We start from the raw sequence: 15826 nt of genomic DNA, 5'->3' as shown, positions 1-15826 counted from the left end.
AGGATGCTTAAAATAAATACTACGATACATGGGAGGTTTGACCATCTAAACTTCAACCCACAGTGACCAGGAAGTAGGCATGGCGTATCTGGGACTAGAGGGGCAAGAGGAACTGGCTTTCTTGGCTGCTCAGGGGTTTGGCTCCTCTCTTCTGATTTCTCCATCACAAGGAGCTAAACAGAAAAGCTCCATGCACGGAAGAGACAGAGGGAGGAAGTGGGCAGCATGAGCTCGCCACATCCCTCACATGTGACACACAGTGCCGGAGAAGCGAGCCGGCTGCAATCCAGAGTGTGGAGTTCATGCTGTTCTCTACATCCCTGCCTCTCCACAGCAGGATATAGACGTCTGGGTTCTTTCTTTTTTACCTGAGAGTGTGCGTGTCCATGTGCATACTAGAAAGGCTAGAGGTAGGTCAATGCGGTTACCTTTCCACCGCTTGCTGTCCTGATTTTGAGACAGGGTCTCTTACAAACCTGCAGCTTGACGTATAGACTAGACTAGCTGAACTGCAGAGGTCCTCCTGTGTCTGTCTCTCCACTGTTAGGATCACAGGAGTAAGACACCACATTCGGCTTACACATGGATTCTGGGGAGCAGAACTTGGCTCTTCATGCTCGTGCATCAAGTATTTTACGGACTGAGCCACCACCCGGGCTTCTAGTTCAGGTTCTGTGTCCTTTATTTGAAATGCCCAGCCTTCATAAGTACTTTGTATTTTGGGCTTCCCCCCTCTGGGGTATTCGTATATTCACAGTGAGATTGCATAGGATGGGACCCAAGTCCGAACACGAAGCCCATTTGTGTTTCATCTGCAGTTTGCACACTGAGCCCAAAGGGAATTCCGTGCTATATTCATTCTTAGCACTTCTGGGCTTGGACCCAGCAGACACGTAAGGTCAGGGTGGAATTTTCTACTGCATCTTCACACCAAGGCTCAAAACCCCAGATTTTGAAGTATTTCAGGGTCTGGATTTTCAGATGACGGATGTCCCACCTTAGTTCCCATGCCCAGGGTACACCCTGTACCTGGCATTGGCTATGCACTCCAAGGTAGTCTCACTGGACCCTGCTACCACACTTCTGTTGCCTGGGGCAACCACAATGATGGGAGCCATGGCCTCATGGGTTCCAGCATCTCCTGTGGCAGAGAAAACAGAAAACGAGGTGACGGGGGAAGAACAGGAAAGGGCCATGTCAAACTATAGCAAGAGAAACTCAGAACCTTATGACTAACTAGGACCCCTCGAGGGAGCCCAGAGTGTGATATTCTTACATTGCCCCTGGCCTCCATCAGACTGCGTGTGACGGAGTTTAGGCATGGCCAGTCCTGTCTGCTGGCCACCTGTCACCACTGGGCACTTGTGCAGCGGGCAAGCTCTCAGGGGCTTGGAACTTTCCAACATACTCTTTATTTTTCCCATCGATCTAAGCGTTTGTTTATTGAAATCACCTGGCATACCCACTGTGGCAGTTAGTCTTAATTGTGAACCTGATGAGATTTATAATTACCATGGAAACAAACCACTAGGCCTGTCTGTGAGAGGGTTTGCTAGAGTATGCTAAAAGAAGTGGGAAGACCCACCCTGAATGAGGAGAGCACCCTGCATGGCTAGGACTCAGGGCCAGATACAAAGGAGAGGGTGATCTGAGCACTAGCATTCAGCCTGCTTCTTGCTGGTGCTTCTCCAACCATGATGGACTTTCACCCTGGAACTGTGAGCCAGAGTCAACCCTTGCTCCCACCAGTCACCCATGTGACATTCTGTCACAGCCAGAAAAATAACTAACGTGTGCACTCTTTCTAATCAGGTCAACTGGACGAGCATGTGAGGGGTTGGAGACTTCGCTAGGCACAGGGTCACAGAATCAGCCCTGGTGACTCCCTGGTGAATGCACTCAGTTATCCAAGCACTCCATTCTGCTGCAGTCACCCCGCCCCTTTGCTTTCCTGCTGCATAAATACATGGAGCCCATCTCTGAGTATCAAACTATAAATAATCTGAGTTCACACTTACAGAGACAAGAACGAGAAAGCTATATGCAATTTTCGCTGGTTTTCCCTTAAAACACAATTAGCATCGAAATTAAACTACCCACAGCACCTTTACTAACTTTAAGGGAAACCGAAACCAAGTGTTTATAGAGTAGGGGCTTCAGTACAGGGTGTGGATGTAAGAGATCAGGAATAAAAGCAAATTTAAATGACTGAAAAGCAAAATGCCCTCTTCGGTCCCTCACAATGAAGTCAGCACGTGGACAGAATTCAGAATTCTGGCTCATGAAAGGCTCTGATCGTGGTAGACTCACGGCTATGGAGAATGCTGTGTCTGCCGTCCCCTGCTTATGGAGGAACTGGTTTTATACCAGGGGTATATACAAAATGACAAAGCAGAAGGGAGAGAGGGACTGAGGGAGGGCTGTATCGGTACAGTGCTTGTCCTGGAACCTCAGGATCAAGTTCAATCTTCAGACCCATGGAATCTTCAGAAAAGCCAGGTATGGTGGTGCATGCATCTAATGCCAAGGAGGAACTCGTGGGGTTGGAACCTGGGCTCTTCAGTAAGACAGTCAGCTAGGCTTGCCTGGAGGTTCAAGGACAATGAGAGACCTGGTCTCTCTTTAAAAGAGGGGAGAAAGTGGATAGTGCCTGAGAAATGATACTCCGAGGTTGTCCTCTGGGTTCCACATGCACACACACGCATACACACTTACACATACCTGTGTTAGCACACACACACACACACACACAGAGTGATAAAAGAGGATCTCATGTTCCAGGTTAGCCTAGGCTACATAGCAAGACCTTATGTCCAAAACAAAAATCAATCAATCAATCAATCAGTAATTAGGGGCTGGCTTGTTAGCTCAGAAAATAAAGTGACTGATGCGCAAGCGTGAAGACCTAAGTTTAGGTCTCCAGCACCCATGTGAAAAGCTGGATGAACCCCTATAATCCTAGAATTATGGAGGTAGAGGCAGGAGGATTTTTCGGGTGTCTTGTCTGGCCAAATTGGTGAGCTCTGGCTCAATGAGAGACCCAATCTCAAAAATTAGATGGAGGATGATTAAGAAAAATATTTGACATTAATTTCCACATGCACAGACACATATATGCACACCTCTACCCCTGCACATGTACACAAACATATTAGCACATGACACACACACACACACACACACACACACACAAAGACCAGCAAATACATTTCTTAAACGTATACATTGATATTATGATGGGAGTTCTATTTTCACACACTTTTATGTTCCTGGGGAGCCACAGCAGCCCTGGCCTTCCTCAAGCCATAGGTCCCTGAAGTTCCTTCTCTCTGGGACTCCCCTGGGAACCTCCTTAGAAACTTCAGGGATGCTCTCCAGATGTCAGACTGTCACGAGGGCCAGAGTGTATATTATGTGGCAATCTGAGGAGCACTGGGCTTGTCACCTGTGAAAGCTGCTGATGAGGAGAAACGACACAGGGAGCTAATATTTGCAAATGGTTATGAGCAGTGAAGGAGAGCAGCAGCAGGAGCTGAGAGGTCACCGAGCAATGTGCTCACCTGTCATTAATCACCGCGTAGCAGAGACAGCAGACAAGACGAGAAGATGCCCGCATTCGGTGGCGGTTGCTACCCAGGGAAGATGTGACCTCTCTTGCCCAGGCCAATCAGACTGAACCTTAGGCCACACTGCACAGCACTGACCAGCTGTGCCTGCTTACGAATCCCAGATGGGCTTGTGGGCTGTTCAATTCCCTCCTAGAGGTGAGGAAGATCCTGGGATCCTAATCTGAGTATCCAGGCCCCCTGAGCCTGTTCTATGTTATTCTGTGCCAACTGTTTACAACTTTAGGGTTGGGATGTGTATGGGGAACTAGAGAATATAGATCGGGGAAGACTAGAAAGGAGTTCCATCTATGCAGCCTCAGGGAAGCCCTCATCAATATGGGGTACACACCTTCCAGTGGAGCTGCCCCTCTCCAATCTTCTGTATGTGAGCTCTCAGTGTGAGCTTTAATTTGTCATTGGACCTTTGGCAGGGGGAGAGTATAGGCATCGGTAAGTTCCCAACCCCACCGGGAGAAACATTTCAAAAGACTAGGTTGAAGCTTGATGCTACCGGGTGACAGGCATGAAAAAAGCCCCTTCCATCCTGGGTGCACAGGGATGCAGACCGTTCACTGGGCATCTTACTTTAAGCACAAATAAACCTGCTATTACAGGGCACCCTCTCCAGACAGAGGCAAAGAATCAGCGGTGGGAGGTGCTTCATTCAAGGTCACCAAATGTGAGCCTGTTCTCTATGCCCCAACTCCTGCATTCTTTCAGATGATGCTGCAATCAACAGGAGACCAGTGAGAAAAGATGGAGAAAGTCACCAGAAAGGTTAACTTGATCTGTGCAAGCATCCACAGCAAGGTCAAAGCAAGGATTGAGGAAATGCTGATTGCAAAGCCCACATGGTCATTATCACAATTGTAAAACAATGTGATATAATTGTGCATAAGTAATTGAAATCCAGATACGCTGACAGCAGGAAGAATGCTCATTATAGTATGTTGTTCCAACATGATTTTTTCCTGGGGAAGGATGCTTTCCATTTATTTTATTTTATATTATTATTATATTTTTTGAGCCAGTCTCTCATGTAGCCCAGGCTGGTTTTGAACTCTGAGATGAACTGTCTAATTTTGGTTGTCATCTTGGCCCATCTTGGAAGAAGGAACCTTAATAAAGGAGTGCCTCCATTGGATGGGCTCTGGGATATGTCTATGGGGCATTTTCTTGACTTCTAGTTGATACAGGAAGGCCCAGCTCACTGTGGGCGGTACCATCCCTAGGCAGGTCTGAACTGTATAAGAAAAAGTAGCTGACAGTGATCCTAGGAGCAAGCCAGTGAGCAGCCTTCCTCCATGGTTCCTGCTCCAGTTCTTGCCATGACTTCTCTCAGTGATGGACTATGATTGCCAAAGGAACCCTTTGTTCCCTAAACTACTGTGTGCTACAGTGCTCGTGACAGTAACAGGAAGCTAACTAGAACAGATGACGCCAAGCTTCTAATCTTTTGCCTCCATCTCTCCAGTGCTGGGACTACAGGTGTGTGCCATTATGCACAGCTGTAGGTGGTACTGGGAGCAGAACCCAAGGCCTCGGGAATGCCAGGCAAGCACTCTTCCAACTGAGCTACATCCCCAGCTCTAATTTAGACTTTTAATTCAAGTATATAAACACACACACACATGTCTAACATACTGAAGCTATGATGAAAGAACTCTCCCCTCCCTGACCAAGGCTATCTCTTCTAAACTGTTCTAGGGATAATGTTACACTTGTTGTTAGTTGTGAGTCTTGATTCAGCAACCTTAACCACTAATCATTAACATTCTGTGTGGCCGATGAGCCTTGAGCTCACATCACTTCACACACCACACATCCTCTCCATGGGGTTGTTTCTCACGAGAAGTTTATGCCCTGGTTGTCAGGAGTACATAATTTATTTCCCCTCCCCCCCTGTGTGTGTGTGTGTGTGTGTGTGTGTGTGCAAGACTCTCTGTCTCTCTCTGTAATTTGCTGTATTACAAACTCAAATTTAACATATAGTTAACACACACATATTAGCATACTCCCTTTTGAAAAGCAAGGCAACTAGAAACTCCAGGAAAACCAAACATCTGCATAAAATAGAAGCTTGAGCATTAAATACTATATAGTCATGAAGTGTGTCATCTTTGCTTAGCAAAAGCAGTATGAATATTGTGTACATATCTCAATTTTCACTAATAATTACACAATTAGTAATTAGTACTCGGACTAGAAAGATGCAACCATGATCATGGGACAGGGTGTAAATGACAATAGCCTCAATGATGACAACTATAGAGGACATGGAGAACAACTTGGGAGAGCAAGAAGTGACCTAAAGGGGAAGGTGGCTTTCTTTCCCATAATGCAATAGGAAAGAGCCAAGCTTGGTCCCTAGTAGGCCATGAAATAGGGGCATGTGAGCATGCATCACACACACACACACACACACACACACACACCTTTTGTAATTTTAAAATCTGGTCTTTCTTTCTCCATGTTTATCTCTATGGTTGTATAGAGAGAATTAAAGTAAGCTTTAAAAAGTGAATGTACTTGATTTCTCTCTCTTTTCTCTTTTCTTTGTGGTGTGGTGCACTCTAGGCAAGGACTCTGCTGCTCAGCTATACTCCCAGTCCCTCTAGTCAAGATTCAAAAGCACTCTGCCATTGAGCTACACTCTCAACCCTCTTCCCCTTTTTATTCTGAGACAAGGAAGGTCTCAGTAAGGTGCCCACTTTGGCCTTGTATTCCTCTAATAGTTCATAAACTCCCTGCCCTCACCTCCCAAGTGGCCACGACTCCAGGTCTCAGCTAAGAGTTTTTACTACTGTGAGCACAAAAGCATCTGAGATATAAGACACTCAAACCACAATGATGCACTAATTTGTTATAAACCAGTGGTTCTCTTTGGGGGTTGGATATCAGACATTCTGCAGATCAGACATTTATATTACAATTCATAACAGTAGCAAAATTATAGTTATGAAGTAGCATGAAATAATTTTATGGTTGGGGGTAACCGTGACATGAGATTGTATATTGAAGGGTCTCAGCAATAGGAAGGTTGAGAACCATTATTATAAATAATCTGCCTTGGGGGCCAGCGAGATGGCTCAGTGGGTAAAGGAGCTTGCTCTACAAACACAGTGACTGGAGTTCAAACTTAGGAACCCATGTAAAGTGGAAGGAGAAAATCAGGTCCACAGAATTGTCCTCTGACCTCTGCACCTGTGCCATGGCACACATTCCCATATGGACTCTCATATGCAAACACTCACATGTCTGTGCACACATGTGCACGCGTGCACACACACACACACACCCCACAATTTCACCCTCTGTGTTTCACATAACAACCCCTTTTCTAAACTGAACGATGTAGGAAGGATATTTTCCAGAAGAATAAAACCAAGCAGGAAAGAGAAAAGGAGTTCTGTCTCAGTAAGTTCCCTCTGCAGAGCTGAGCATTTCCCTGAGTGGTTTACAACTGTATGTTCAGTGACAACCCAGGGAGACAGCATCACTCCCTGTAAACACAGGAAAAGTAAGGTACAGAGGCGCTTGGCTTCAAATACTAGACAAAAAGCATAGCAGACAACTTCAGCGCTGTCTGCTTCTGTATGTGTGTGTGTGTTTGCGTGTGTGGGGGTGCATGTCTATAAGTATGTACTTCCATAGAAGCCAGATAATAATCTTCCATGTTGTTCCTCAGGCGTTGCCCACCTCCCACTGCCACTGCCCATCAGCATTTCAGAGTCAGTTCTTTCCCACTTTGTCCTGAAACTGAAGTTTCAAGTTTCAAGCCCCTACCCACTGAGCCATCTCGCTCATTCCACTTCCTTTTTGAGACAAGTTTCTAACTGGCTTAGAACTTTCTAATTTCATTGGCTGAGTAGTGAGCACCAGGGATCCACCTGTCTCTACTTTCCTGTACTGGGGTTACACTGTGTCCGCCACAGTCTATTTCTCTATCTCCCTTAACATGGGTTTGGGGGACTCAGGTCTTTATATCTTCAAGGCAGGCAAGCACTTACAGACTGGGCCAACTCCTCAGACCTACACGTTCTTTTACACAAAGCTGTTTCCTAGTGAACGCCTGGCATTGTCTTAGTTAACCCAAAGGAAATGAAGTCGATGACTCCTTTCCTAATCACATCTGTAATGGAAGGTGTTGTGCTTTCTCCATTGAACCTGTCTACCTTGGTGTGGTGCTTGAACGTAACTGGGACTGCCTGTAGCGAGAGGTGCTATTAAAAAGTGCAGCTTTGTTGGAGTGGGCGTGGCCCTGCTGGAGGAAGTGTGTCAACGTGGGGATGGGCTTTGAGGTCTCCTATGGTCAAGCTATGCCCAGTGTGGCACACAGTCTCTTTCTGCTGCCTGCAAGATCTCAGCTCTTCCAGCACCACGTCTGCCTGCATGCTGCCATGCTTCCTACAATGACAATAATGGACTAAACCTCTGAAACCACAAGCCAGACCCAATGAAATGTTTTCATTGTAAGAGCTGCCGTGGTCATGGTGTTTTTCACAGGAGTAAAACCCTAACTAAAGCAGCTTGTGTGGGTGTCTGGGGGTGAACACTGTATCAACAGGCTCTGCAGAAGGTCATGGAAGCCTGCACCCACAGACTGGGCAGCTTTGGAGGAAGAAAGGTGAAGCCTTGAGATGAAGCTGCTGTGTACTCAGAAATAAACCCTCACAGCAGGGGAATGACCCTAATCCCAGCCATCATTCCCCATGTGAACCTTTTATGCTTGAAGAAGCTAAAGGCAGAGAGGTTACTCAGGTTACATTTAATTAGAAAGGATTTTTAAAGAACAGCAGGGGCTGGGAAAATGGCCAAGTTGATAAAGTGCTTGCTTGCAATCAAGACGACCTGCGTATGATCTCCAGAACATGATAAGAGTGTGGGGTGGGCACTTCAGTCTCAGTGCTGGGGCCAGAAAGACGCTAGATGCCTGGGGTTCACTGGCCAGCCAATCTAGCATACTTGATGAATTCCAGGCCAGTGAGAGACTCTGCCTCAAAATATCACAGTGGAGAGCACCTCAGAAACACCAGCTAATGGTCTCCCCTTCTACACATGTATACATATGTGCACGTGCACACACATGAACATACACCTGTTTGTGCATATACAAATACACATACATACACATACATACTAACATAAGACTCTTTTCTCTCACATACTCTCTCACACACACACACATACACAAACACACACACACACACACACACACACACAGAGAGAGAGAGAGAGAGAGAGAGAGAGAGAGAGAGAGAGAGAGAGAGAGAGTGAGTCTCAAACAGAAAAATGCAAATTTCAAGGCAATCCTATTTGCCGAACTTCTAGGTTAAAGTTCTAGGTTGCTGCACAGACCGTGTGATAAATAAATGTTACCACACTTCCTTGCAACTCAGGCACAGAGCTGCAGGCTACAGAACCAGCATATGCCAGTGACATGCGTGGAGATATGGGCCTGAGGAACACAGGAGTGCTGATGTTTGGAACTTTGGGGGACGAAAGAGTCTAGCCATGTTGATGATAGGCAAGGTGCATAACAGACAGGGAGGTCAGAAGACAGGAGGCGTCCCCACTGGGCCCCGCTGGGTGGGATGGAGGCACAGTCAGTCTGGAGCCCTGAGGAGAAGACAGATGGCTGGAGAGATATGCTCGGTTCTGGCCTTGGAGGTGCTGTGAGAATGCTGAGCTTTATCCCAAATGAGGAGCTGAAGACACTGGAAGTTTTAGGAATGATTGTAAGTTTATAACCTTCTTTTAGACCCCCAACCCTGGTAACTATGAGAAAATTGAGTCTAATGGTAATTGAGGTAAAGGCACCTCAGTGAGGCCAGCCAGGGACATAGGGGCCAGGAAGCCTGGGTGATGGGGGCATCTAGTTTTTTAATATTTTCAAAGGCAGAGTTCCAGCATCTGTTGGTGGACTGGCCATGGTTACAGGAAAGCACCATTTCTGATAAAAAGATCTGGAGGAGGGGAAGAGGTGAAGGCCAAGTCAGTGGCTGAGGTTCTGCTGCTTTCTGTGTGAGATGCGGGTTAACTAGTCAGCCTCTTGTGATGCCCATTCATCTGCCCTCTTCCCTTGCCCACTACCACCATGGTTTTAGGAATCTGTCACTGAAGATTGACGAGGCTTCCATTTTAGCCTTGGGTAATCTTGGGAATATGCTCCTCGGCTTAAATCCCAGCATTCTGATATTGCCTTGGTCTGTCGGTCTTGGGGGCATGGAGTGACTTCACGACCCTCGACCATTACCCAGCCTGTGCCAACTAAGGCATGTGAGCAGGTAACACAGCAGGAACCTGGTTTTGGAAACAGAGCCTACTCCTCACAACCACACCGGAAGCTCTGACTATGCCACTCTCCATCTCAGAGGTTTCAGATCCTTTGCTCTATGAGAAGCAGCTCACGAGAAGAGAGGCCCTGAGAGCTGGCTCAGAGGATAAAGTGCCCGCTGCACGAGCACGAAAACAGAGTCTGGATCCCCAGCACCCACATAAAAGCCAAACGTGCTGACACTTATGTGTAACCCCCACAATGTGGGGAGGGGACAGGCAGACCTCTGGGGCTTACTGGCTGACTAGCCTAGCTGGATCAGGGAGCACTAGTCTGGTGAAGTTATCTCATAAACAGTGGACGCATTAGAGGAAGACGTCTGGTCTCCACACGCACCCCTCCCCTGCATCCTCTCCTACTAACAAACCTGGGCAGACCGTGGTTCCCAACTGCATGAAGGATGAGCACATGTACTGGTGCATGTATGTATGTGCATATGTGTGCACATATGCAGGAAGAATGCTCACTCACTCTTTAGTGCTACAGGCACTGAAATATGTGTGAATGTATGCAAGTGCCTATGTGTGCATGAAAGATGATCACAAATTGGTGCACTGGGGCATGTGTATGTTATGTATACATGCATGCACATGTGTAGGAAGGATGTTCACTAATTAGTGCTGAATGTACTAGAACATGTGTGTATGTATGCATGCATGCAAGTGTGCAAGAAGAATGCTTACTAACCAATGCTGCTTGTACTCTGGTGGTTATTAGCTTTATTGTTAGGTTGTGTGTAGTCCTTTTCGGCTACTCTGTGCCAGGGTCTACTGAGTCCTCCTACCGGTGGTCTACCCCACTGTGGAGGGCGGGTTCTCAGGGCTGCCTGCCCTTTCTCCTCGAAGGCCACGGTATGGCCACGGTCACAGATTGGAGCCTGCACTGGAACTCTGAACTCAACCATCCCTTCAAAGTCCACCACAGCTCATTAAACTCACAGCTGTCTTTAGGAGAACCACAGGCCTGAGAGAAACAAAATTTTCCAGAGCCTTTGAGAATAAAATCCTGTTTCAAATTCTCTAGCACTGAGGATTTCCCCTTCAGTGCTGAGAGGCCACGCAGACTCATTTCAGGAGGCTCCAGAAACCAGCTCCTGGAGGGGAGATTGTGAGCTATCCCTCAGCCATGCCAGGCTGTCCTCTTGCCAGGCCAGCCATAATGGGGCCCATTTTGCCCTCACCCAAATGATGCTGAGTCATCTGTCCCAGACATAAACCCCAATACATATCTTTCATGTAGCAAGCATGCATTCTTCATAAGTCTGAAAGGATCTATTACATGAGAGGTGGTTTTGTCATCATGACTACCCTACAACTCCAAAGAACTCTAGGCTTGGCTTCTCAGAACCTAAGTTTGTGGAGTTTTCAGCTTCGTTAAGCTTTGTTCAAGTGCAGTGCTAACAGGGCAGGGAGTCTGCCAAACCCTTTATAGCCTCCAAAGCTTGCTGCTCTGGCTAGAAGATAGCTCAGCAAAGGCTTGCCTTGCAAGCAAGAGGACTTGATTTTGACTTTTAAAAAGTCTGGGCTATCTTTGCTTGCTGTAATTCCAGTTGGAGAGTTGAAACGAGAGAATCTTACGGGTCCCTGGCCAGCCCAGCCTGTTTGGTGAGCCCCAGGACAGTGAGACGCTCTGTCTCAGACAAAAGATGGTCACGGTATAACACCAAGGCTGACTCCAGGATCCTCATACCTACACCCCCATGTGCATGGATGCATCTCTCTGTCTCTCCTCTCTCTCTCTGTCTTTGTCTCTCTGTCTCTGTCTCTGTCTCTCTCTCTCTCTCTACACACACACACACACACACACACACACACACTTCCTATTCCTTAAATAAAATATGTGAGATACTTACAGAATCCAAAGAGGAAGTAAAACTAAAACCAAACCTAACAGGATGGAACTGGAATTTAAGTTGACTCCTCAACATCCAGTAAGAACAGTGTTTACTGATGGCATTGACCCAACAGAGGGGAAAACAGTTATGAATGTGCCTGAAGGGCCAGTAAGATGGCTCAACAGATGAAGTTGTTTGCTACACAAGCCTGACTACCTGACTTTGATCCCCGGGACCCATGTAAAGGTGCAAAGGGAGAGCACCTCTGACTAGCACCAGTGTGGTGCAGTCCACACACCACCCACACCAAACACAAATGACAATTAAAGAATGATGTGCATTAAACAGGGGCACTGTCGTCTGGGAAGAGTAGGAGGGACCACTGTCCACCGGCAGCATCTTCTTCACACCCCCTAACCTCACTGAGATGTCACAGTCTGTCAGGTGCTTGTATCCCTTCTGGAATACACAGACACACATGCTCCTGCACTTCATGGTTGTCAGGAGACAATGTACCTCACCGGTTGTTGTTACATGAAGAGATAAAGAGTGTCCCAGGGTAGCATGGCTGGTTGTCACTATCACATCACATCAGGACAGGATGGCTTTTCCTTTCACAGTGGAGATGAACACAAGGGCTGAGGCCACTGAGATCAACATCACTGAAGAGATCTGGGCGGGGCTGGCAGTGGGCTCAGTAAAGTACTCTCTACACAAGCATGAGGACCTGATGTCCATCCCTAGAATCTACATAAAAAGCCAGGTGTGGTGGGGTGTACCTGCAGTCCCAGTGCTGGGGATGGACACAGGCTGGGGTTCACCTGCCCATCAGTCTAGCCTAAAAGAGCTTGGACAGCTCTGGGCTGGTGAGAGACTGTCCCAGAACAGACCAGCAGACAGTCTGAAGAGTCTGGGCTTTACTCTGGCATAAATGCAGCCAAGTAAGTATGTATGCATATGTTTGTGTGTGTGTGTATAAATATGTCTGTGTAAGTATATTATGTGTGTATGTATGTATGTGTGTATATCTGTGTATATGTATGTTTTTACTGTGTATGTGTGTGTGTGTATGTGTGTGTGTATGTGTGTGTGAAGACATAAATGCCTCAGTGCACAGGTAGAGGTACAAGGACAACCATGGGTGTTGGTCTTTGTCTTCTTCCTTGTTGAGACTGGGTCTTTTGCTTGCTGCTGCACATGGTAAGATACCTGGCGCACTAGCTTCCTGACATTCTCTGGCTGATTCCCATCCAACCATAGGATTGCTGGAATACAGACATGGCTTTATGTGGGCTCTGGGGATCCAAACCCAAGTCCTCACCCTGTGAATCAAACACTTGGCCTGAAGAGTTGTCTCCCAAGCCTCTCTTTTGTTGTTTTGTTTTATATGTCCCAGGCTAGACCTGAACTTACCAAGTAGCCAAGGATGGCTTAGGCAAGCACTCTGTCCATATCCCCGTCCTACTTGGCTCAGTGCTAGAGCAAAGTTTCTAGCCCACTCTCTGACAATGGAAAGGCTGCAACAGGCCACTCTTTGGTTCTTGGCCTTCCCTCAAGCACAGCAGGAGGTTCAGCTACTCTTCTGGAGGGTGAGTTAAAGTGGCTCAGAGGCATTGCACTTATGAAAACCTGGAGGGTTTCCTGTGCGTCTGAGGTCTCTGGAGCCACTTGCAACTTTCATGCCTGCCCTGCAGCATGACGTGGTCTGGTTGGGGGATTAAGTGCTTTGACAGTGGAGCCTCTCAGAGCAACAGGTGAGAGAGGATGTTTGCCCCCTTGAGGAGCCCAGTCTCCATAACTCCAACTGTAACTCTGAAGCCCCCGGGGCTCATATTTTTCAAAAGGCTTAGACACGCACATATTTCTCCAGTAACACACAGAAATTAGTTTTTGAGGGTGCAGCAGTGAAGAATGTGCATGCAGCAGGCATCCCTGGGCCTACGAGAGGCAAATTTCCCCAGGCAACACGGGCCATTTAAAGATGGGCTTCATTGGGAAAACTAAAGTCAACAGCTTAGCTTCTCTCTGGACAGAAAAGCTGTGCTCAGAAATGGACAGACTCTTCTTCAGTCATTATTGATGTTTCTTGATTCACTTTGTGTGTGCATGTGTGCATGTGTGCATGTCCGTGTGTAGGTACACATTGCTCACTCATGGGTAGAGGTACTGTTGTTCCTCAGGTACCATCCTTCTGCTGTGTTTTAAGACAGGGTCTCTCATTAGATCAGAGGTCACCATTAAGCTAGGCTAGCTGACCACAGAGTCCAGGGACACTCCCATCTCCATCCTCCTGATTCTGTGCACTAGCACTGGGATCACATACCCTCACCTCCATGCTAGCTTGTCACATGGACTCTGGGATGGTCTTCATTCTTGGGCAGCAAGCTTGCCTGTCACCAACTGAAAACGGCTCCACGGTCCCTATTTTCACTTGTTGGTCCACACCCACCTGGCTTTGTAATAACGAGTCTTTTTGGGCTATTTCTAAGCTACAAAAGTGTGGGGTGAGGAAGTCTAAGGAAGCGTTTCCAGGTGGTTAAAAGCTGTTTCCTTTGTCCTTCAGCAGCTATACCCAGCTGAGACTCTCAAAGGCTTTGTGATAATGCACTGAGGCATGCTGGGATGGGAAGGGTGGCTTCCGGGACAGACCCAATTCCCATAGCTCCAGCTGTTCCCTAGAGCTGAGCTGACTCTGGTTGGTTGGCTTCATTCTTCTTGTTTACTGTCCACTGGTAGGAGGGAAAGAAAAAAAATGGCAGGAAACACATCAGGGCATCCCACTTACAATTTTATCTTTACATGTTCTTCCATTTTTATTTCAGCATATTCCTGGACTCACCAATTGAGAAGAGATGATAAATTTAAAAAACCAGGACAGCTTGACAAATAACCCAGCTACTACTTTCCTTCTTGCTCACAACATACTTGGGAGCGAGTACATTTTGAAATGAATGGAGCACAGGGTGTGTTTTCATCAGCTTTTTACTGGGCAGAGAAAAATGAAGGTGATAAAAGGCACCTCTCTGGTTGGGGTATTTATTTATTTTCTTAGTTCTGAGTGAGCACACATTGATAAACCATAAAGCAGGAGCGTGGGTTTGGAATGTCCCAGCTGGACACGAGAGGGAGTCAGACATAGGAGTCAAGAGACAAGAGTGGAGAATCCTGGTTCGTATGCAGATGCACACGTGAGCGATCTACCACCAAGTGGCAGAGGGACTGTGTGCTGAGGATGACATGGGGCTGTGTAGATTGACAGGGCACCTTCCTGAGCTGAGGTCACTTCCACACAGAGTTCTAAAGTCACTAAGAGCTAACTCGGTGCATAACAGGTCACTCTGAGCTTCATTAAGCAGTACCTGTAGATAATTCTGCTAAGAATGCATAGCTGGGCACAGAGCCGATGCCATCTGAGGCTATCAGCAAGGACAATGGGAGCCTGCAGGCCCCGCTGGCAGAGACCCGTGACACATTAGTGCTTGCTCACCCTTCCCCATTCCCGGCCCCTGCTGCAGAGGCCCCATGACAAAGAGCTGACTTCAAAGTAATAGAAAGACACAGACAGTCAAGTGTAGTTAGTGAAAGTGGAAAGAATTCTGAGGACCCTTAGATACACACCAGGGCTGGGATGTGGCTCAACTTCAAGAGTACCTTGCCAGTATGCAGCAGGTCAATCCCAGCACTGCTAAAACCAGGCACCCTGGCACAAGCTGGTCATCCAAGCTCTTGGGAGGTGGAAGACAAAAAGATCAGAAGTTCAAGGTCATCCTCAGCTACTTAGTGAGTTCCAAGCTAACCTGGATTGCACGATGCCCTCTCTCTCTCCAGAAAAGAAAAAAAGAAAAGAACACGGATTCTTCAGTATTTAGTATTTAGTAAGCTGGCATGGAAGGACAGGCCAAATCAACATTAATATTGTACTTACAAATAGCTATGGTAGGGCTAGAGAGATGGCCCAGTGACTAAGAACACTAGATGTTTTATCAGAGGCCCTGAGTTTAATTCCCAGCAACCACACGGTGGCTCACAAGCATCTGTAATGGGATC

At 47.1% G+C, this 15826-nt stretch overlaps 1 protein-coding gene across 1 annotated transcript in view; it reads right to left on the bottom strand.

The window, feature by feature from the left end:
- SDK1 (sidekick cell adhesion molecule 1) overlaps positions 1 to 15826 on the bottom strand; it is a gene marked incomplete at both ends in the record, with an annotated part of 923105 nt that overhangs the window by 257299 nt on the left and 649980 nt on the right. The window contains one exon of the mRNA XM_080940510.1: positions 1030 to 1141. Coding sequence (XP_080796636.1) covers positions 1030 to 1141 — 112 coding nt within the window. The remainder of the gene's footprint in view (positions 1 to 1029; positions 1142 to 15826) is intronic.

Source organism: Micromys minutus, assembly GCF_963924665.1.
Source record: "Micromys minutus genome assembly, chromosome: 29".
NCBI classification, from domain to species: Eukaryota; Metazoa; Chordata; class Mammalia; order Rodentia; family Muridae; genus Micromys; species Micromys minutus.
This window is presented reverse-complemented; position numbering and strand designations above follow the sequence as displayed.